This window comes from Oryctolagus cuniculus, chromosome 20 (genome assembly GCF_051225735.1).
Source record: "Oryctolagus cuniculus isolate XC-2025 breed Fujian yellow rabbit chromosome 20, ASM5122573v1, whole genome shotgun sequence".
Classification (NCBI taxonomy): Eukaryota; Metazoa; Chordata; class Mammalia; order Lagomorpha; family Leporidae; genus Oryctolagus; species Oryctolagus cuniculus.
The window spans coordinates 42652501-42673259 of NC_142886.1; the positions used below are offsets into that span (position 1 = coordinate 42652501).

The window sequence follows — 20759 nt, forward strand, 5'->3', positions numbered from 1 at the left end:
TCATGTACACACTCCGTGCCACGCTCTTGCCCAGACAGCCCTGTTCCCGGCACAGGCCCCGCCCTCCTAAGTCCCATCACGCCACAGTGTCACACCCCTCTGCCCTTGGTTCAGGACTGGGTATGGGGCAGGCCGTGACCATGGCGCTGATGCTTATCACCTGATTGGCACGCTGTGAGTGCCAAGTGCCATGGGGATGCCACAGGTAGAGAAGCTCAGTGCTTTGCCTAAACCCATGGAGCTGGGCAGCCACAGACACGAGTTTAAACCCCCGTCCCTCGCATTCCAAAGCCAGCGTCCGGGCCCACCGTCAGGAGGGAGAGAAAGTCACTGAGCACAGCTGCCCCCTACAGCAGGCAGGTCCCTGCAGCCCAGGAGAGCCACCTGCTCCAGGACATGGTCACTCCCTCAGGGCTACGGAGTGGGTGACACACATGGGCAGGGACCTGCTCGAAGCCTCACAAAGGGTCAGGGAAGCCCGCGATCTCTTGGGTGGGGACTGGATGGGAGCCTCCACCCTCCCCGCTCACATATGTGAAACACACTGCACGCCACAGCCTGGGAAGTCCTAGAGAACCCGCCCCTGGGACTGGCGTTCGCTGCAGCGGTGAAGATCCCACCTGGGGTACCCCCACCACCTATCGGAGTCCCTGGGCCCAAGTCCCGGCTCGGCTCCTGATTCCACGCTCCTGCTGACACACCCTCGGGCAGGCAGGGGTGACGGCTCAAGTTCATGGGTTCCGTCACCCATGTGGGCGACCAGGATGGAGTTCCTGGCTCCTGGCTTCGGCCTGGCCCAGCCCCCAGATGTTGCCCGCATGTGGGGAGTGAGCCAGTGGATGGGAGATCCCCGTCTGTCTCTCCCTGCCTTTCAAGTTAATAATAATAATAATAATAATCATCTGCCCCACCTGCACCTCTGCTGCCCTGCTTCTCGGCCCCGCCCCAGGAACACAAGTGCTGGCTCCCTCCCAGGCACCTCCTTCGCACCTGCTGAGGGCCCTGACATGGACGCTGCGGCCCAGCCTTTCTGAGGCTAGGTCCTTCCTGCTGTCAGGTGCGGCCACACAGCTCTCCCTCGGAAAGGCCTCCTCTCACCCCAGGGTCCACCCCGGCCCCTTCTCATCACTGCCCTCCACACGTGTGGTCCCCTCTCCCCACCCTCACAGAGCACAGCTCCAAAGCACAGGCCCTTGTCCATCGTGGCCACCACTCGTCTACACTCCCCACGGGGCCAGCACAGGAGGACGCCGACGGACGTCCACGTACACAGGCAGATCCGCCGCAGGGGCTACGCACCTGGGAGCCATCTGGGAACGGCGTGGCAGCAGCAGAGGGTCCTGACCGGGGTACCCGCCTGTCCCCTCTGAAAATCCCGAGGGCTCACTCTGTGGAATGTTCTAGAATGGGGAGCTGCTACGTCTCAACACCCTCCTCTTGCAGCCACAGAAACAGCCGCGTAGGGAACTGCCGCACAGGGAACGTGACGCCCGCCCAGTCGCCTCGGTCAGCGACCCACGAGCTTCTCAATGACCAGGGACACCTGGCGCATGCTGGGCCACTCAGCGCTCCTGGCAGGCCCTCTGAGGGACAGGCGGACACTTGTTCTCTGTCAGGAAGCTCCGAGAGTGAGCAGCTGAGGGCCAGACATGCCCCTCCCAAGCCTAGTGCGGCACCAGCTGGGCACTAGCGGGGGCCGGCCCACGGTCGCCAGGCCGGTGCCCAGGGCCCGAGGTCATGCTTTTGGCTGAAGCTGTCCCAATGCTGGTCCTACCCTGTGTCCCTGCCCTTTGCAATGAGTTTGACGCTCCCACGGGGGTGCGGTGGGGTGGTTATATTTTAGCCCCAGAATCGGAGCTGCCCATGGGTCTCGCTTTGGCCAAGAAAGCACAGTGGAGACAGCAGGCATCCAGAAAATGCCCACTGCTTCCTGGACCCCCGGCTCCCTGCCAGGACGCAGCCCGGGCGACCTGCAGAGGCGGAGACACGTGGCCAGGGCAGCCCCCTGCCCCGCTTCACCAAAGGCCAGCAGCTGACCACACGAAGGAGGGAGGCCAGCCGAGACCAGAAACACAGCTGAGCCCAGCTTCAACTGCCAACCCGCAGGACGGGAGCTCAGAGCCGCCGGGGCTCGGGGGCAGTTGTTACACAGCCGAGGTGGTGCCAGAACGGGAAGGGAGACGGCCTCATTCCCAAAGTGCTCCGAGGCCGCCTCAGCAACACCAAGAAGCCTGGAAACATCCAATCGTCACCAAGATTCCAGCTTAGTAAGTCCCCGCACAGACATCCGAGATGCTGATTAAAACGACCATCTATGATACTCTATTTCCAGGTGTGACAAAACGTGTGAATTTTTATGTTCTTCGCTTTTTTTGACAGGCAGAGTGGACAGTGAGAGAGGTAGAGACAGAGAGAAAGGTCTTTCCTTACCGTTGGTTCACCCTTCAATGGCCACTGCAGCCGGCACACTGCGCTGATCCGAAGGCAGGAGCCAGATGCTTCTCCTGGTCTCCCATGGGGTGCAGGGCCCAAGGACCTGGGTCATCCTCCACTGCACTCCCAGGCCACAGCAGAGAGCTGGACAGGAAGAGGAGCGACCGGGACAGAATCCGGCGCCCCGACCGAGACTAGAACCCGGTGTGCCAGCGCCGCAGGCAGAGGATTAGCCTATTGAACCGCGGCGCCGGCCCAAGTTCTTTGCTTTTAAACATCATGCTGAGAGGCTGGCACTGTGAAATAGCGGGTAGAGCTGCTGCCTGCAGTGCCAGCATCCCATGTGGGATGTGTCCTGGCTGCTCCACTCCAATCCAGCTCTCTGCTATGACCTGAGAAAGCACTGGAAGATGGCCCAAGTGCTTGGGCCCTTGCACCTATGTGGGAGACCCAGAAGAAGCTCCTGGCTCCTGGCTTTGGATCGGCCCAGCTCCGGCTGTTGTGGCCATTTGGGGAGTGAACCAGTGGATGGAAGATTCTCTCTGCCTTTTCTTCTCTATAGCTCTGCTTTTCAAACAAATAAATAAATCTTTAAAAAAATCATGCTGAAGTATTTACATATAAAATCATATATCTGGGATCTGCTCTAAAATGAAATGAGAGAACTCACAGGGACCAGAGCCGCCAACAGTGGGCTTTCACACGGCGTCAGGGAGGGGGGCTCATTTTACTGCTTAAAATTAGAATTTAAAAAGAAGGTTCTGGGGCGTGTGCTGTGGCGAAGCAGGTAAAGCTGCCGTCTGCAGTGCCAGCATCCCAAATGGACACTGGTTCTAGTCTCAGCTGCTCCACTTCTGATCCAGCTCTCTGCTATTGCCTGGGAAAGCAGAAGAAGATGGCCTAGGTGCTTGGGCCCCTGGACCCACATGGGAGACCCAGAGGAAGCTCCTGGCTCCTGGCTTTGGATCAGCTCAGCTCTGGCCACTGTAGTCATTCGGGGAATGAACCAGCAGAACGAAAGACCTCTCTCGCGCGTGCTCGCTCTACCTCACTTACGTAACTCTGTCTTTGAAGTAAATATAATAATTCTTTAAAAGAAAAGGTTCTGAAGACAACGCGCATGGGATTTGCTCACAGGACAGCGCTGTGTGCAGAAAGCAGGCAGCAAACACAGCGCACGCAACATCGTCAGCTCAGGGGACTTCAGACCGAGAGGGAACGAGCGAACCAAGGGGAAACGCGGCAGGGCGGCGGGCAGGGTGACGTCTCCCTCCCGGTTTTCCTCTCTTGATGCTGAACTCCGCGGAGAACAGAGATGCTCAGGGAGCAGCTGACACCCTTCCACTTCCTTCAGCTGGGCTCGGCGCGAGGGGTTGGCTGCGGGGGGGCCCGTCCCAGAAGCACATGGGCTGGGGTGGGGTGGAGGGTGGAAGGACATTGCCGGAAGCTGCAGGAGTGGTTGGGGAAATCCAGGCTTGGCTGGCTGAGGAGAGGACCCTGACCGGCCCCCGACAGGCCCCAGCTCCTGACCCCAGGGCCCAGATGGAAGGGAAAGGACTGGGTGAGGGGCTTCCTCCAAGACCAAGCCCTCCCAGTTTAAGGGGCCCGGCCAGTTTTGGGGTCGGAGATGGTAAGCAGCCCTGAAACGCATCTTCTGCGGGAAGCAGAGAGCTTCGAGCAGAGGGTAAATTGTAACCAGGCCGTCCTTAGGTGTCGGAACCACATGTGCCAAGTCAGTCCCCGTCCCCCTCCGAACTCCCAAACCACACAACTGAGTGCTGGTGTGCCCATTTCACAGATGAGGAATGAGAGGCCCACACTTCAGTCATATCCTATGCACCAGGCTAGGTCCAGAAGCCAGCACACATGATGGCCTCCTTCCCAGACAACACCTGTACCAGTGGCCACAGGCACTGGGGCGGAAGCCAGAGGTACCCGCAAGTGCCGGAGCCCCTCCCGGGCTCAGGGAACAGGCGGCTCACACCGTTCAACCCCCTGGAGCAGTATCACTATGACCTGAATGTTTGTGTCTTCCCTAAATTCCGAGGCTGAAGCTCTAAACCCCAGTGTGACGGCACCTGGAGGCGGAGCCTTTGGGAAGAGATTCGGGTCTGGTGGGCTCCCCTGGTGGGATTAATGGCAGCCTTTACGAGCTGGGGAGACGGCCATCCCCAGAAGCCGGACCTGCCCACACCCTGACCTTGCACTTGCAGCCTCCAGAAGGTGAGAAGTGATTTCTGTTAAGTCTCCCGGTCCCGGGGATCTGTTAAAGCAGCCTGAGCCTAATAAGACGAGGGAGGGGGGAAAGCCCTGGGGCAGGCCCAGAACCCAGAGCAGAGACTTCCGGGGCCCCTGCCAGGCCTGAGGTTGGACCAGAAGAGGCGGTAAAGCACAGTCTCTTCTTAGCTCCTGGACACCGACAGCTCGGCACTGGCATGCTTTATTACAGGAGACAAAGCCGGCTACAGGAGAGCCACCATGTGTGCGTGTGTGTGTCTGTGCACACATCTGCTTCTATACACACCCACGAAGGCGGCTAGTGGCTTCCCCTGCGTGCCGGCCGCGTGGTTTCACTGCTGGCCAGGTGCAGTGGTCCTTCCTAATAAAGGTGTTTTGATGCTGTTCCCGAGTGAGTGCCAGGCCCGTCCAAGGCGCTGCCAGGCACTTCCCACTTCGAGAGCCTCCTGGCTCCCGGGGCGTCGGCCTCAGCTGCTGAGCCGCCACGACCCTGCTCACAGCCTCCCGAGCAGATTGCGGGTACTCCTCCGCGGCTCTCGGTCATCCAGTCTGGCAGCATGAGTCCAAACTGCAGCCACACCAGCTAAAGAGGATGCAATGGGCCCCAGGCTGGTCTCCCAGCGACACGCCTTCCTGTACAGCTCCAAGGGCACAGGGAGCTACCCGGAGCCTGGCAAAGGCCACAGCAGAGGCCCGCCCCCTTCCGCCTGCACCTGCTGCCTAGGGGGGCCACAGCAGAGCCGCGCCTGGGAGAAGCAGGAACACGAGCAGAGGCGCCTCGCCAGAGCTGGGCGCCTGGGCAGGCGTCTCCTCACTTCCCCAGTGCTTCCAGAAAGGGACACGAGCACTCAAACCCACCACCAGGCCCCACCCCAGCCTCCTTCCAGCCTTGGGCCCAGCCCTCTGCGGAACACCCTGAGGCTGTGACCAGCAGCACGCACAGGCCACTTCCTCCCCACTCACAGGTGCAAGTCCTCCTGCCTGTCCTCCCCCACATTCCCACCAGACCTGCTCAGCCTGGGATCTGCTTTGCGTGTGGAGCTGAGCACCCTGGACAGGTCGGCGGGCCTTGCTCCAGCCCCGCCAACCCCCAGGCGATCGGTCCCAGCTGTTCCTGGCCCAGAGTCCTCCTGCCACCCTCCCAGAGCAGGACGGGGCCAAACAGCAACAGACTAATGGTGTTCACACAAGTGAGGCTGCTTCACCCCGACACACTTCAGTGCCAAACCCCAAGGCTCCGCAGGGCCACGGCAGGCAGGGAAGCCATCACCACTTGCCGCTGACCCTGAACTCCCAGCAGCTATCCTTATAAAACCCCACAAAGCAGGAGGACGAGGATGCCCACAGGGCCACAACCCTCTGCGCCTGCCTGTGTCAGGCTGGCTGCGGGTTCACTGAGGGCGGAGTTGAGCCAGGGGCCCACCCGTCGCCCTGACTCGTTCCCTCTCAGGAACAGTGTTCTGGCCCAGGCGTACACAAACCCTCAGAGCCCCCATCCTGGGCCTTCAAGACCCCCGTCCAGAGCTGGAAGCTGGTGGAGAGCAGCCCCCACCCCACCCCAACCCAGCCCACCCAGGCGGCCCCTAGACCCTGAACTAGCAGCTCTCCCACCCCGTCCCTGCAGGTGCACACGGCCATCTCACCGCCTCCAAGGAAGAGTTTCCCCACTTCCATTTGGAGGTTCACCCCACCCACACCTAGACCGTGTGGCAGGAAATGGGGCACCCCTTGGTGCAGGACAAGCGCACAGCTCTGGCTGACAAATCCCAGTCTCTCTGGAGCCTCCGCCTCGGGGCGGGGAGAGGTCCTGGAGGCAGGCGGCCCAGTCTGACCCCAGCGCCGCCACCCTCTAGCAAGTATTTAACCCTCTGTTAGGAAACTCACCAGGCAGCAGTGCACAGCAAAAGAGATAACGCAGGTCTGGGACTCTGCATGGCGCCTGGCCAAGAGTAAACCTCAGGACGCACCTTGCGCCAGTGGGCCTGAGAATGGACACGACCAGGACCTAAGAGCCACGGCTTGAACCCGAGCCTACCTACACCTGAGGCCAGAACTCTGTGAATTTAACACGTCCAGGCGCGAGACAGCCCCCGCGTCACTGAATCCAGGGTGCACACATCCCCACCACTCACCAAATCGGTGGCTAACTCAGAGCGGGCAGGCAGGAGATGCGGCTGCGGCCAGATTTGCAGGCCTGGGGCCCCGCCCAGGAGGTCTCCTTCAGGGAGTCCGGCCTGGCGCTGATGCAGAGGCACCCCTGAACTGCCCGTGTCCCAGATGGCTGTCTCAAGGCAGGCACCCTTTCCCCGCCCTTCCCGGGAGGGGACCCCAGATCCAAAGAACGGGCGTTCCCAGCTAGACCAGAGGAAGGGGCGCTGGGATGGGGCCGCGGGGTTACCCAACACCTGTGCTCCTCCTGGCCAGTGCTGGGTCCACCACTGATGGCCCAGAACAGACCCTGACCTCAGAGGTTCCCTGGAGGCCTGGGGAGGGCCCTCAGGGGCTCCGGAGCGGCGGGGCCACGGCGCTGTGTGCGTGAAGCCGCAGCCCACCCCTCTGAGCAGCAAACGCCGTCTGCAGAGGCCGCTCCTGGCTCAGAGCTCTGGGGCTCGCTTCTCCCATCTCCCCCTGCAGAGCAGCCTGCCCTGATGTCACCCTGTCTGCTCTGTGGAGGTGGTGTCTGGCCTGCACAAGAAAGGAGGAAGTCTGGGTGTGCTGGGCACCTTGTGTGCACAGGCCCACGGCCAGGTCTTCCTGAGGAAGAAGTCAAGGCCCAGCGAGGGGCCAAAACGTACCCAGGACCACCCATCTGGTCAGAGGCTGACTCGGGTTCAAATCCTACCAGTGGACAAGACACAGGCTGCCCGATGCCACACAGAGCCAGCACAGGCCTGCGGGGGCTTCAACAACCACCCCAGATGCAGTGGATGCTCAAATGTGGACGGCTGCAACAGCCCACGCTGGCGGCTGCAGGCGTGAACAGAGTGACTGCGGATGGAGGCGCTAGGCAGGGGCCTTGAGGTGCCGCAGCTCACGCCATCGGCAGGTCCAGCCGCCACCAGCTGCAGTCAGAGCTCCCACGTGAGGCACAGAGTGGAACGCTTGGCCCAAAGTCCCACGGCCACGCTGCAGCCTCCAAGAGCCTGCTCCTGGCCCAGAAGCTCTGTCACAGGCATGCACCCCTTCTGAGTCCAGTGAGAGTACCCCAAGAGCCTCTGAGCTTTCTGGGGTCTAAGCAGCTTCCAAAACCCTCTACGCCCCTAATACCAGCAAAGTTCCAGGCCCCCAGAGTGACACGCAGGAAGTGACAGTCTACACAGAGCAGTGGGCCACGCAGCATTGGCCGTACAGGCTCAGAGCGGTCCGAGGAAGGAACGAGGCAGGCGAACACAGCAGGATCCCCTGGGAACCTGGGAATCTGGCTGCGGCCTGGACAGAGCACTTCACAAACCAGGCAGCCCAGCCTGGGCACCCGCAGTGCGGGCAGCCGCGTGCGTCAGCCTCGCAGCCTGAGTGGGCATCGGTGAGTCAGTGCCAGAAGGTCCTGATCCTCCAGGTGAACAATGCATCCAGCCGCAACCGGAAAGGAGACAGAACGTAGCAGCTAAGGGGCGCTGCGGGCGGGCGGGTGGCTGCAGGAGACCTCAGGCCACAGGGAGCCAGCCCCTGCTCCATCTCAGAGCCCACTCCTGGGAGAGCCCCGGAGGAGTGCAGCCTCCCTGAGCCCAAGTCTGTCCAGGGGCACGGAGAGTCAGGCGAGGGCCTGGGGCTCCACGGACGGGGGCTACTGAGACTCACAGGGCTACACGGTACTTGTAGCAATCAAATCATGCAGAGGCAGGCTCGGCAGCGCAGCGAGTTAAGACACAGCTTGGACGCCGGCACACCGGGTTCTAGTCCCGGTCGGGGCACCAGATTCTGTCCCGGTTGCCCCTCTTCCAGGCCAGCTCTCTGCTGTGGCCCAGGAGTGCAGTGGAGGATGGCCCAGGTGCTTGGGCCCTGCACCCCATGGGAGACCAGGAGGAAGCACCTGGCTCCTGCCTTCGGATCGGCGCAGCGCCGGCCGTAGCAGCCATTTTGGGGGTGAATCAACGGAAAAGGAAGACCTTTCTCTCTGTCTCTCTTTGTCTAACTCTGCCTGTCAAAAAAAAAAAAAAAAAAAAACACCACGCAGCTTGGGACGCCTGCATCCCGTATCAGGGAGCCAGTTTAAATCCTGGCTACTCCGCTTCCAACCCACCCACCTGCTAATGCACCCTGGGAGGCAGCAGGTGATGGCCCAAGTGTCTGGGTCCCTGCCACCCCTGTGGGGGGCCTGGACTGAGATCCTGGCTCCTGGCTTTGACCCGGCCCAGCCCTGGCTATTGCGGGCATTTGGGGAGTGAGCCAGTGGATGACAGAGCTCACTGGCATACTCTCTCTCCCTCTTCTCTCCCTCATTGTATCTTTTGAATAAAATAAATAAACCTTTAAAAACAAACAAATCACGCAGCCCAGGGCAGAGTGCAGTATCACAAGGGCCCGCATTTCCGGAGGAGCATCCCCTGCCCCCTCCATGCGAGGGTGGGGAACCACCATCAGCTCCCCCAGGAGCACGGCCCCTCCCTCGCCAGCAGGGGCCACCCCAGGATTTACAAAGGCCGAAAGCTCACAGCTTCAGGCCTCGTCAGAGCAGCGAGGGGGCCTGCAGGCAAACCCAGCCCAGGCTCAGCGTGGCCACACCCAGGTCCAGGTGGGGAAACGGGCACCTGGGAGCCGATTCTGCAGGAAGAAGGGCTTCCTCCCAATAGGACCCGGATGCGGGTGCTGCCACCTAGGCCTGCCCACATCAGAACCCTAACGGAATGCCCAGAATTCCTCTTCTCCTCACGGATTCCTTAGGGAACGTGAGGACTTTAATAAAACCTGAGAGAAAATAACTTCGGTGTCAGTGAGGCCAGGGGTGCATCCAAGCCACCCCACCTGCTGGCTCTCAATTTGGGGCTCACTCTGCATCTTCCCCGGGCCTCCAATTCCACACCTGCAGGTGCACAGTGAAGGAGAAAGTGCACCCAGGACACACAACAGACCTTCATCACTTTCTTCCTCATCCAGAAACCCAAGAGGCCAGGACCCTGAGGGGCGCCCAGGCCGGCACACTGCGGGCGGAGCTGCCCACTGGCCGGAGAGCAGTCCTTGGAGGCTGCGTTCAGGATGCCCGAGGCTCGTGGGAACTCTGCAGTGCTCAGACCCCGAGAGCGCCCAGCATGCAACAGGCACTCAATAAGCGCACGTTGTGGGAGGGCACGAAGGAGTGGATGGGGTGCTTTTCAAAGGGCAGATGCTGGGCGCGCCCCCGCGTCCCTGCAGGGCCTGGCATCTGCACTGGGACAAGTGGCCCAGGGTGAGGACGGAAGTTCCCTTGCAGCTCAGCCCTCCGCTGCTGGGTGGAAGTAGGGTGTGAGGCAGAACCGAAAGTAAAACTGCCACAGGTGCGTCCTCTCCGCACCCCAGCACCCACCTAACACCCCCACCCTCCCAGGAAGCAGTGAGCCAGTCACTGGGCCTGGCAGACACTGCTCCTCCCACCCCCCCACACCAGAAAAAGAAACTGGGCAGAGGAGCCCCCTGTGTGCCCTTGGCTGGGGCTCCCAACACAGACGGTAAGAGGGAGAGGAGGTGGCCCTGGGAGGAGCGGGGTCCTGTAACATATGAGGCACAGCCACACTAGCCTGAGGGTGAAGGTACCACGCCCACTGTACCAACAGAGGGTGGAGGCTTGGGGAGGCAGAGCACTGGCCAGCTGGACAAGTCTTGTGTGCCAAGTTCAAGTTCATCACCATTCTCCACGATGCATCACCCCTCTGGGCCCAACAACCGCACACAGGGAAAGCTCAGACAGGAACCCTCTGGGGACAGACGTTCTGGTACCACTTAGGATGCGCACACCCCATATCAGAGCGCAGGTTCGAGTCCCGGCTGCTCCGCTTCTGAGCCAGCTTCCTGTCAATGCATCCTGGGAGGCAGCAGATGATGGTTCAAGTGCTTGGCCCCCTGCCACCCACATGGGAAACCCAGATTCAGTTCCAGGCTCCTGGCCTTCGCTTGGCCCGGCCCTGGCTGCTTTAGGCATTTGGGGAGTGAACCAGTGAATGAAAGCTCTCCCTCTCTTTCTTCCCTGTCACACTGCCTTTCAAATAGATGAAAATAAACATCTAATTTAAAAAAAAAAAAAAAGGCCCTTCACTTTTGCTCTGAACCTGAGCAGCAGGGCTGTGGCAGCGCGATGCTATGCCCGAAACTAGAAGCGTCCTCGCAGGCTGGACCCGGCACAGCGGGAGGAGCCAATCAGCCTCCAGGGTGAGTCCCAGCTCTGCTGCTCAGGTGCCCTTGCCCCTCCCCCAGCCCTGGCAGGCTCTCGGAATCCTCTGAGATCCGGTGTGAGCCACAGAGGAACCCAACACATCCCCCTGGACAGCCAGGCCTCCAGACAGCCAGGCCTCTGGAACAAGCCCCAAGCCCAGGCTCCAGGAGCACCTGGGTGACCCCAGGCCACACGCAGACCTTCCCCGAAGACTCACAGGTGGATGGCGTAAACCGCACAGGCAAACACCCCGGGCTATGTTATCACCTCTCCCAGGCAGGGCCCACAATCAGTGTCGCATCTGGCCAGGCCGGTCCCCAGGAATGTGTGCTGTGCAAAACCAGCCCAGATCCGGCCTCGGGATCCACCTTTCGGGACACCCCAGGGCAGAGCAGCAGCCGGAAGCAAGAAGTCTTCAAGGTGGGGGAGAAGCGGTTCAGCCGACAGCAGTGACCGCGGGCAGAGCTGGGGGGGGGGGGGGGGCCTGCAGCTGCTGCCCTGCTCCCTCTGAGAAGGGGCTTGGCAGGTAGCCGGGGGTCCCAGCACAAGCTCTGGGGAACGCAAAGCGGGGGCTCTCACAGAGCCCAGCCTGGGAGCCTTGATCTCTACCTGCACCCCCAACCCCAGAGACTCCGCCCCTCAGAAGCAGCTCAGCCCTGGAAAACTGGTGCGCACCGGTGCTGCGGGTTCTGCGGGGCCAGCCAGTTGCACGCTTTAGGAAAACACCATGTGAACTTCCTACAGGAGATCCCAGGGCCCCACCCGCATCCCCCGGAGAATCCCCAAGGGCCACACCTCGTGGGGAGGGCGGACTCAGATGCTGAGTCATCACCAAGGCCCGGGGCCTCCTGTGACCGGCAAATCCAGCCAACATTGACCTCACGAGGGGCTCCCACCTGAGGCGACAGCCCAGAGCCACTGACAGCCAGACACAGGGCTGGCCTGGGCTCCTGTCCCCGGGCCCTGGCAGGGTAGAGGCTCTGGAAGGGCCCCCCCCCCCCCGAATACCTCCTGTGGCCACGTGTCCCAAGTGGAAACCGGCCAAGTCAGGCACGTGGCCTCCAGCCACCCGTGGGCCTTTCAGCTCCTGGGGGAAGCTCTCGGCCCCTCTCACCAGATGTCACCCCCTCAGAGAATCCGTCTCTGACCACAGAGTGCCGCGGTGGCCACGGCCCGCTCTGCCACAGCTCTCTCCCGGCTCCACTCCATCACCCGCGAGCTGCACACCCAGCACAGGACCTGCTGAGTGAACACGGAGCCCCCATCACAACAACCCCCCCATCACTCCCTCTCCGGCACCACCCCCACCCCCTGGGCTTCCTGAGCACGCCACAGCACCCCAGAGTTACCAGGACAAAACACCAAGCAGTTCACCAATCCACTCACTCACAGTCACAGGTGCAAACCTGCCACAGCCGCCACCTTCATGGAACCACTGTTTGAAAGGCAAGATGGTCAGCGAGCAAGACAGGGAGAAGTCGGAGGCCAAGGGCAAGGCTGGCAGCGGGGGGTCCCCGGGTCCCGCTCAGGGTCCTGACTTTACATGGGAGGCTGAGCTGTGCACGGATCCTGACCCGCTCTCCAGGGCGGCTGGGCTTAGGGGCATCCACTAGGTGAGCAGTTAACAGGGCGGGGTACCCAGCACACAGGGGTCACAGCGGGAGGCAGGAGCCTGGGGTCCCCTCACGGGAGTGACCCTACTTGCATAGCCACCTGCCAAACCCTAAAAGCAGGTGGAGAGAGAGCAGTCCTGGGGCTGTCACAGCCTCAGTCTGGCACCAGGAGGGGCCAGTGCGGAAGCCCTGCTGGCCACAAAGGGCAGCTGCCTCCTGAGGAGGCCAGGAGCAGGCGAGACAAAGGCCCGGCCAGCTTGCAGAGCCCAGCAGGGGCGGGTGCCAGGCCCACAGGTGCCCTGTGTTTGCAAGAAGCCTCTGCCAGCCGCAGGACATGAGCAAGCACTGGTGTGGGAGCAGGACAGGCCCCTGCCACGCCCTCCCCAGGGGGCTTCTCTCAGGAGCCCCACACCGTCCTCACAGCAAGGCCACACACCCACAGGTCGGCTCTCCAGGAGCTGCTGCCGCGGGAGTGGCCGGGACAGGCCCGGATCATGCAGGCCGGGGCAGGTGTTTGGCACAGCAGCTTTGCCAGCCAAGGAAGGCGGTGAATGGCTCCTGGAGGAAGACTGCCTTCCTGAAAGGAACGTCGCTTAAAAAAAAAAAAAAGATTTATTTTTAGGGGCCAGTGCTGCGGTGTAGCGAGTAAAGCTGCCGCCTGCAGTGCCAGCATCCCATATGGGTGCCAGTTGAAGTCCTGGCTGCTCCACTTCCAATCCAGCTCTCTGCTATGGCCTGGGAAAGCAGTAGAAGATGGCCCAAGTGCTTGGGCCCCTGCACCTATGTGGGAGACCTGGAAGAAGCTCCTGGTTCCCGGCTTCCAATTGGCTCAGCTCCATAGTGAACCAGAGGATGGAAACTTCTCTCTCTCTCTCTCTCTCTCTCTGCCTCTTTGTAACTCTGTCCTTCAAGTAAATAAATCTTAAAAAAAATTTATTTACTTGAAAGGCAGAGTTAGAGAGAGAGAGATCTCCCATCCTGCTGGTTCACTCCCCAAATGACTGCAATGGCCAGGGCTGGGCCAGGCTGAAGCCCAGAGCCAGGAGCTTCTTCTGGGTCTCCCACGCAGGTTCAGGAGCCCAAGCACTTGGGTCATCTTCCACTGCTTTTCCGGGTATACTAGCAGGAAGCTGGATCAGAAGTGGAGCAGCTGGGACTTGAACTGGCGCCCATAGGGGATACAGGCATCTCGGGCAGCGGCTTTACCCACTAAGCCACAGCTCCAGCCCCATGGGAACATCACTTTTTAAAAAGGAGGCACCAGAGAATCCCTTGAAAGCTGCATTGAAAACGTGAGTGGGAGGAGAGGCCCTGGCCACGTCGGACAGCTCAAGCACGGTGCTCCGCCGAGGGTTTCCCAGACGCGCCCGGTGTGCTCACCGGGTGGGGCAGCGAGCCGAGGGAGGCAGGCTGCCGGGTGGTCAGGACCACCTGCACGCAGGGGCCCTGCTCCATCCGGTGCTGCCTAGAGCGTGGTGGTCCACCACTCCCTCCCCCCACCAGAGGGGAAGTGCAAACCCAGGGGACCATCCACAGCCTGTGCTCGTCACACACTGCAGGGGAGCGTGTGAGTCGCCAGCCAAACCTGGCCCCGCAGCTTCGGGAGCAGTAACATGCCGTGCCCTTTGACCCCACCACTCACTCACTCAGCAGTGGGCACCCAGGCACAGGGGCAGGGCACACACTGCTGCACCGGCAGAAGCAAACCCCAGGGAAGAAACGTGGTCTGCTCCGTAAGAGCGGGACCAGCTTGCCATTGAAAATGAAAACATGGCCGGTGTCACAGCGTAGCGGGTAAAGCTGCCGCCTGCGGTGCCACATCCCGTATGGGCGCCTGTTCGAGTCCCAGCTGCTCCACTTCCGATCCAGCTCTCTGCCATCACCTGGGAAAGCAACAGAGGACGGCCCAAGTGCTTGGGCCCCTGCACCCACATGGGAGACTGGAAGAAGCTCCTGGCTCCTGGCTTCAGCCTGGCCCAGCCCCAGCCGTCGTGGACATCTGGGGAGTGAACCAGCAGATGGAGGATCTCTCTCTCTCTCTCCCTCTTCCTCTCCATCTCTCTCTCTGTAGCTCTTTCAAATAAATTAATTTTAATAAAAGAAAACACAAGATTCGTCTGGTGAAGCAGCCGCGTGGAACTCCTGGCAGACACGACGCTGCCCGCGATGGGCAGAGCTGAGCGGGGCACGCAGGGTTCTCCCCGCACACGCCTGGGCCCTGGGCTTGCGGGCACCTTCGGAGGAGACTGGGATTCAGGACGGGACGGAAACGGGCTGACTTTTCTGTGTGAGCCTTGCATCCTCTGAAGTTCTGTTAAATGTATGCACACATGAAATACTCAGAATGAAACCGAAAACAACCAATGGTAGCCAACCCCAGCACCGAGCGTGTGAATGGAGAACCCCAGCATTCCAGGAGACTCAGCACCAGCACCTCCCTCTCCAAACTTACCAGGCATGGACGCATCCCCTCCCTCCCTCCCCTCGCGGGCCTCCCGCCTGCCCCACCCAGGAAGCAGGTGCAGACACCCTCCCTGGCTTCACGGGTGTCACCTGGGCCACACGGCGGGCTAAGCCTCTGCCTGCAGCGCCGGCATCCCACAGGGGCACCGGTCTGTGCCCCAGCTGCTCCTCTTCTGATCCAGTTCCCTGCTAATGTGCCTGGGAAAGCAGCAGAAGATGGCCCAAGTCCTCAGGCTCCTGCACCCACGTGGGAGACCCGAAAGAAGCTCCTGGCTCCTGGCTTCAGATTGACCCAGCTCCGGGGGTTGCTGCCATTTGGGGAGTGAACCAGGGGATGGAAGACCTTTCTCTCTGTCTATAACTCAACCTCTCATATAAATAACTAAAATCTTAAAAAAAAAAAAAAAAAAAAAAACATGGAGCCACACTATGACGGCTGGAATACCACCAGGCAGGACAAGGCCCCTCCTTAGCCATGCCCACTGACCTGAGTTTCAAATCCCAACAATCCGTGAGCAGCGTCAGGGACTGTGGGGTCATCCTCAAACAGCCGAATCCAAGAACACGAAATCGCTGAGGGCGGACAGCGACCCTCTCACCACGCTGAGCCATGGTGGCACTGACGGAGCCCACGTGCCCGGAGATGGGCGCTCAGGGATGTCCACAGCAGCCTGCTACGTCCTGCCACTGCCAGCGTCAGGTGCGGGCCCCACGCGGCCAGGCCTGCACCCCAGGCCTGTGTCGGCCTCCCAACAGATAAGCCTGTCTGCACGGGGCTCTTCTCGGGTTTGCTGGAAGGGAGCCGAGTAGCGGGGCTGGGTTGTGGCTGCCCCACCGTGCACTGTCACACGGGAGACCTAAGTCAGTGCCTCCTCCCCCTCCGTAGCCCAGAATGGTGGCAAAGGCAGATAGCAACACAAACACAAAAACACCCACGCACACCCACATCACTCAGTCCTGGCAAAGCGCCTCGTTCCTCCCCCGCACTCGTCCCGAGAATCCCAGCACAGAAACGCCAAGCGGACCCGGCACAGGGGGCCTCCGAGTTGGCCCTCCCGGGGAAACAGGCAGGCCGACACACCTCCACCCTCCCCGGGCTGCCACCACGCTCCTAACGCCACACGTGGACCCTAGAAGGGGCCTGGAACTGCCCAGATGGGTCCCTGGAGGGGAAAGGATGCGCTGACAGCGCCTTGAGCACGCACAGGCACACCTGAGCAGACAGACGCTCAAACCGGGAGGCCACGCTCGCAGGGGCAGGGGCCGGGCCCGGAGCCTGGGCTCAGGGGAGCCCCCAGCCGGCAGAGCACAACCCCGACATGCCCTGGGCTTCTGCTTCCCCAGGCCGCAGTCCCGGGCTGCAGGGGAGGTTACCTGAGGCAGGGGCCTTGGAAATCGCTGAAAATCAGCTGTGATTCCGGTGAACGCAGGCGATGCTCTGCCATACCTTACACCAGAGGCCTCACGAAGCCCAGTGCCTCCATCACCGGCTCCGGCAACCCCAGGCAAGACTGGTGAGGACAGAGGGAGTCGGAGGAGCGGAGAACAGAGGGAAGCCGGGTGGGCCGGCTTGGCTCAGCGGGGCCCAGGGGGAGAGCTTACAACACAAAATAGCAAGAAAATCACCCACTGCGGCCAGTGAACAGCTTTGTTTCTTCATTCCCCTCTGTCGCTCCTCCTGGGCACCGTGATAAAGCCATGAAGGGAAGGGGTGAGGGGCAGAGGGCAGGTGGAAGGGGCGGAGACGGTGCCGGGGTGGGGCACGCTGGAGGGCCAGCACCAGCCGGGACCCCCGACCACCAGCTAGTCCCAGGGCACCCTGCAGAGTAGGGGGGACACACTGGAGGGCCAGCACCAGCCGGGACCCCCGACCACCAGCTAGTCCCAGGGCACCCTGCAGAGTAGGGGGGACACACTGGAGGGCCAGCACCAGCCGGGACCCCCGACCACCAGCCAGTCCCAGAGCAGCCCTGCAGAGTGGGGGGGGGGGGCACGCTGGAGGGCCAGCACCAGCCGGGACCCCCGACCACCAGCTGGTCCCAGAGCACCCTGCAGAGTAGGGGGGACACGCTGGAGGGCCAGCACCAGCTGGGACCCCCGACCACGAGCTGGTCCCAGGGCAGCCCTGCAGAGTGGGGGGGCAGCTGGAAGACCCTGACCACCAGCGGGTTCCAGGGCAGCCCTGCAGAGTAGGGGGGACACGCTGGAGGGCCAGCACCAGCCGGGACCCCCGACCACCAGCCAGTCCCAGGGCAGCCCTGCAGAGTGGGGGGGGACACGCTGGAGGGCCAGCACCAGCCGGGACCCCCGACCACCAGCCAGTCCTAGGGCAGCCCTGCAGAGTGGGGGGACACGCTGGAGGGCCAGCACCAGCCGGGACCCCTGACCACCAGCTGGTCCCAGGGCAGCCCTGCAGAGTGGGGGGGGGGTGCTGGAAGACCCTGACCACCAGCCGGTTCCAAGGCCCACCTGTCAGCTGGGTCACAAGTGACAGGGCAGCTCCCTGGAGGGAGCTTCCCAGGGCCTGGCTGCCCACTGCTGCCATCGACACAATGCCCCGGGAGGAGAGGGACAGCCTTGAAGGGAAAGTGCCCCTAGGGACAAAGAGCAGAGGCCGACCACCCCTGGGAAGAAAACGCCGCGTGTCACCGTGCAGTGGCCCAAGGAGAAAGCCTAGAACCTGCCCCCTGCTGCCCGCTTCCCCATCCGTAAAACAGCGGAGGCCGGGTGAGACGCTCGCCAGCATGCTCCTGCCCTGAGACTTGCAAAGCCTGAGACTCCACTAAACAGCTCATCCTGGTCCTCCCAGGTCACCCACACACGCAGAGCGGGGCCGCGAGTTCTCAAACGTCCCGGGCTGTTTCACTGGGGAGCTCGGACACGCTTCCTCGCCCTGCAACACGGGAGCGTGGCACGCCCGCATTGTGAGCATCAGAAACGTGACAGCACCTGTCCACAGCGTGGCTCACGCCAAACAGCCACAGCAAAAGCTCGGGTCACCGGCAGCCAGCGTGGAACTGTGGCCGCCAGGGGGCAGTGCGCTGAAAGCAATCAAGAAACAGAAAAACTCTGTTTGGTGTTTTCTTTTCCTTCTTCAGCTTCAGTGACAAAACATCTAGAGCTCCCCTCGTGGAAACACAGGGTGGGCTTCCCGGGGCCCTGCCGGGGCCCGCATGCTCTCGGCCTCCTCTCAGGAGCCCCCATGCTGGACAAAGGCAGGCGACCAGACCCTGGGCACAGCAGCCCCTTCAGAGACACTGTGCTCCGACCGTCGGCCGCTGGGACTGCGACGCCATCGCCTGCCCTGAAGCCCTCCACCCCCTGAAAGGCAGGGGTCCTCAGGAGAGCCAAGCGGGTCCGGCGGTCCAGCGGGAGGACCTGGCCCTGAGCCCCGGCCGGGACTCCCAGCTACCAAGTTCCTACCAACCTGATGACAAGCCCGGAACTTCAGCCCCGGGCACGGGTGACACAGGCACAGGCAGACTTGCGTGGGGAGGGTGCAAGGTTCTCACTGGGTTCCAGACTCCCAGGGGCCTCCGGTCAGAGCTGGACCCCCACAACCCAAACTTCTGCAGCGACACGCACGGTGTCTGGGGTCCCCCTTCAACCCAGGACCTGTGTGCAAAGCTCCGGCCACAGCCCCTCCTGGTCTCCTTGTGAGCTCCCACGCACTACAGCCCATGACGACCTGGCCTGGAAGAAGGCGACCACCCCCACCCTGACCCAGGCACACAGAGCACCTGGGGACCCCAAGGAGGGCCGTGAGGGGCACAGAGGGGCCTGTGGGCGCCACTCAGACCCGCCACTCGCCGCATACCACGGCAGAAAGAAAGCCAAGTGTTCACTTCTCCAGCGTGCCAGGGGACACGACAGGGACACACGAATGCCAACTGGGGCCAATTTTCAAAAATCCAATCTAACAAAACGCTTCCGCCCGGAGCTCGGAAAAGGCTCGGGACGCCGGCTGCTGCGCGGCGTTCACTGACATGCCACAGCAGAGCCACGGCTGGGCAGCTGGGCACGGCACACCTGACCCAGGTCTGGGGAGGGCTGAGGGACTAAGAATGCGATCTATGGCACACCTGACCCTCCGCCGCCACGGAGCAGCAGCGCGGGGGCCCAGGCGCGGGCAGAGCCGGACGGCAGGAGGCCGAGCCACACCGCACGCATGTCCCCCGGCACCTCTGGCGCACCAGCCACTCCCCGGCACGGGGACCCCTGCAGAAGCACCTCTGCGGATCAGTCCCCCTGCCCCGACACGTGGCCCAGGATCCCCACCCCGGCCAATGTGCACGGTTGCTGCGAGGCGCTAATGAGACAGCAAATCACCACGGACGTGCCAAGTACTGCCACTCGCTTCGGCTGGGCTCAAGCCGGCCACGGCGCTGACAGCTCCGGGAGCCGCGCACACGCGGGGCACGTAGTAGGTGGTCCACACCCGCAGGTGCCCTCCCCTGAGAAAGGGAAGGGGGCGGAGGAAGACGACCACTCCGGCCCAAAGTACCAGCCAGCCCCCTGCCAGGCAGCGCGGGCGCCCCGGGTGCCCAGGGCCCTCCCCGCGCTCAGCCGCGCGCCCGCTGCGCCCTGGGCACCCGGGGGCCTCCCGAGCCGGCTCTCCGTGCACCTGAGCGTCCCGGTCCGCGCCACAGCGCCCGCACCGGCCCCTGGGCGCCCGGATCCCGTCCCCCGGCACGCACCCCTTCGCCCCAGCCTCCCCGGCCGGCGCTCGGGCCGGGGGTCCCCCTCACCTGCACAGCTCCGCGAAGGCCTGGAAGTTGAGCTTCTTGATCTTCTTCTCGCTCAGCCAGTAGCCCACTCTCTTCCCCTTCAGAAACGTCTGCATCTTCCTGGGGCGCGGAGCCTGGGCCGGGGAAAGCGCCCACAGGCCGAGGCGGGCGGGCGGCGCGCGCCGGAGCGTGCGGGCACCTCCTCCCGGCGGCGGGGACGCGGAACGCGCTCCGGGCGCGCAGTCCTGCCGGCGGGGGCGGGCCGGGGCGGGGCGCGGCGGGCGGCCGGCCCGGGGGGCGGTGCTGGGCGCCGGACGCCACTGGCTGCGCCGCGCGGGGCCGCCCGCCGCGGGCTCGCGAGCGCCGCGCCCTGGGCCGCGGCGGACACTGGCCCCTCGCGCCGCGCGGGCCCGAGCAGCGCGCCCGCCCGCCCCACCCTCCGCGCCCCGCGCTCGGCCGCTCCGGGCGAGCTCGGCCCGCGGCCCCGGCGCGAGCCTCACGCGCCGCTCGCCGAGAAGGGCGGCGGCAGCGCCCGCGCACCCCGCAGGCCGGCCCCGCCGCCGACCCCTCCGCCGGAGCCCTGGCCGGCCCGGCCCCGGGAGCCCGCCGGACAGCGGAGGCAGCGCGCCCGGCGGCCGCCAGGGGGCAGCACCGCGGCCACCGCCTCTTAAAGGGGCCGCGCCGGAGCGCCTGGTGATGGGGGGGCTCGTGCGGGTCGGGGGTGCAGGGCGCAGCCTAGTCTTTGGGGCGGCGCTTACTGGGCGCTTCTGCTTTCTCTAGGGGCTGGCGGAAGGAGTGGCGTGGGCGTTCTCAGCCCGCGCTGTGGCGCCACCTCTGCAGCCCTACTCGGGCCATTCAGTGGACCCGCAGCGGGGGACTCACGGCGATGAGGTCACCCCTCACCCCTAGGGGCGCCGGCCTGGGGCGCGGACACGCAGGGCC

At 63.1% G+C, this 20759-nt stretch overlaps 1 protein-coding gene across 2 annotated transcripts in view; it reads right to left on the bottom strand.

Moving 5' to 3' along the window:
- ITPK1 (inositol-tetrakisphosphate 1-kinase) overlaps positions 1-20043 on the bottom strand; it is a 142350-nt gene extending 122307 nt beyond the window's left edge. Inside the window, exon 1 of one of the 2 annotated variants that reach the window (XM_002719591.6) lies at positions 19839-20043. In XM_002719591.6, coding sequence (XP_002719637.1) covers positions 19839-19933 — 95 coding nt within the window. In that variant the 5' untranslated portion in view covers positions 19934-20043. The remainder of the gene's footprint in view (positions 1-19838) is intronic. The other variant, XM_017349458.4, reaches the window with a different exon arrangement.
- Positions 20044-20759: the final 716 nt, after the last annotated feature.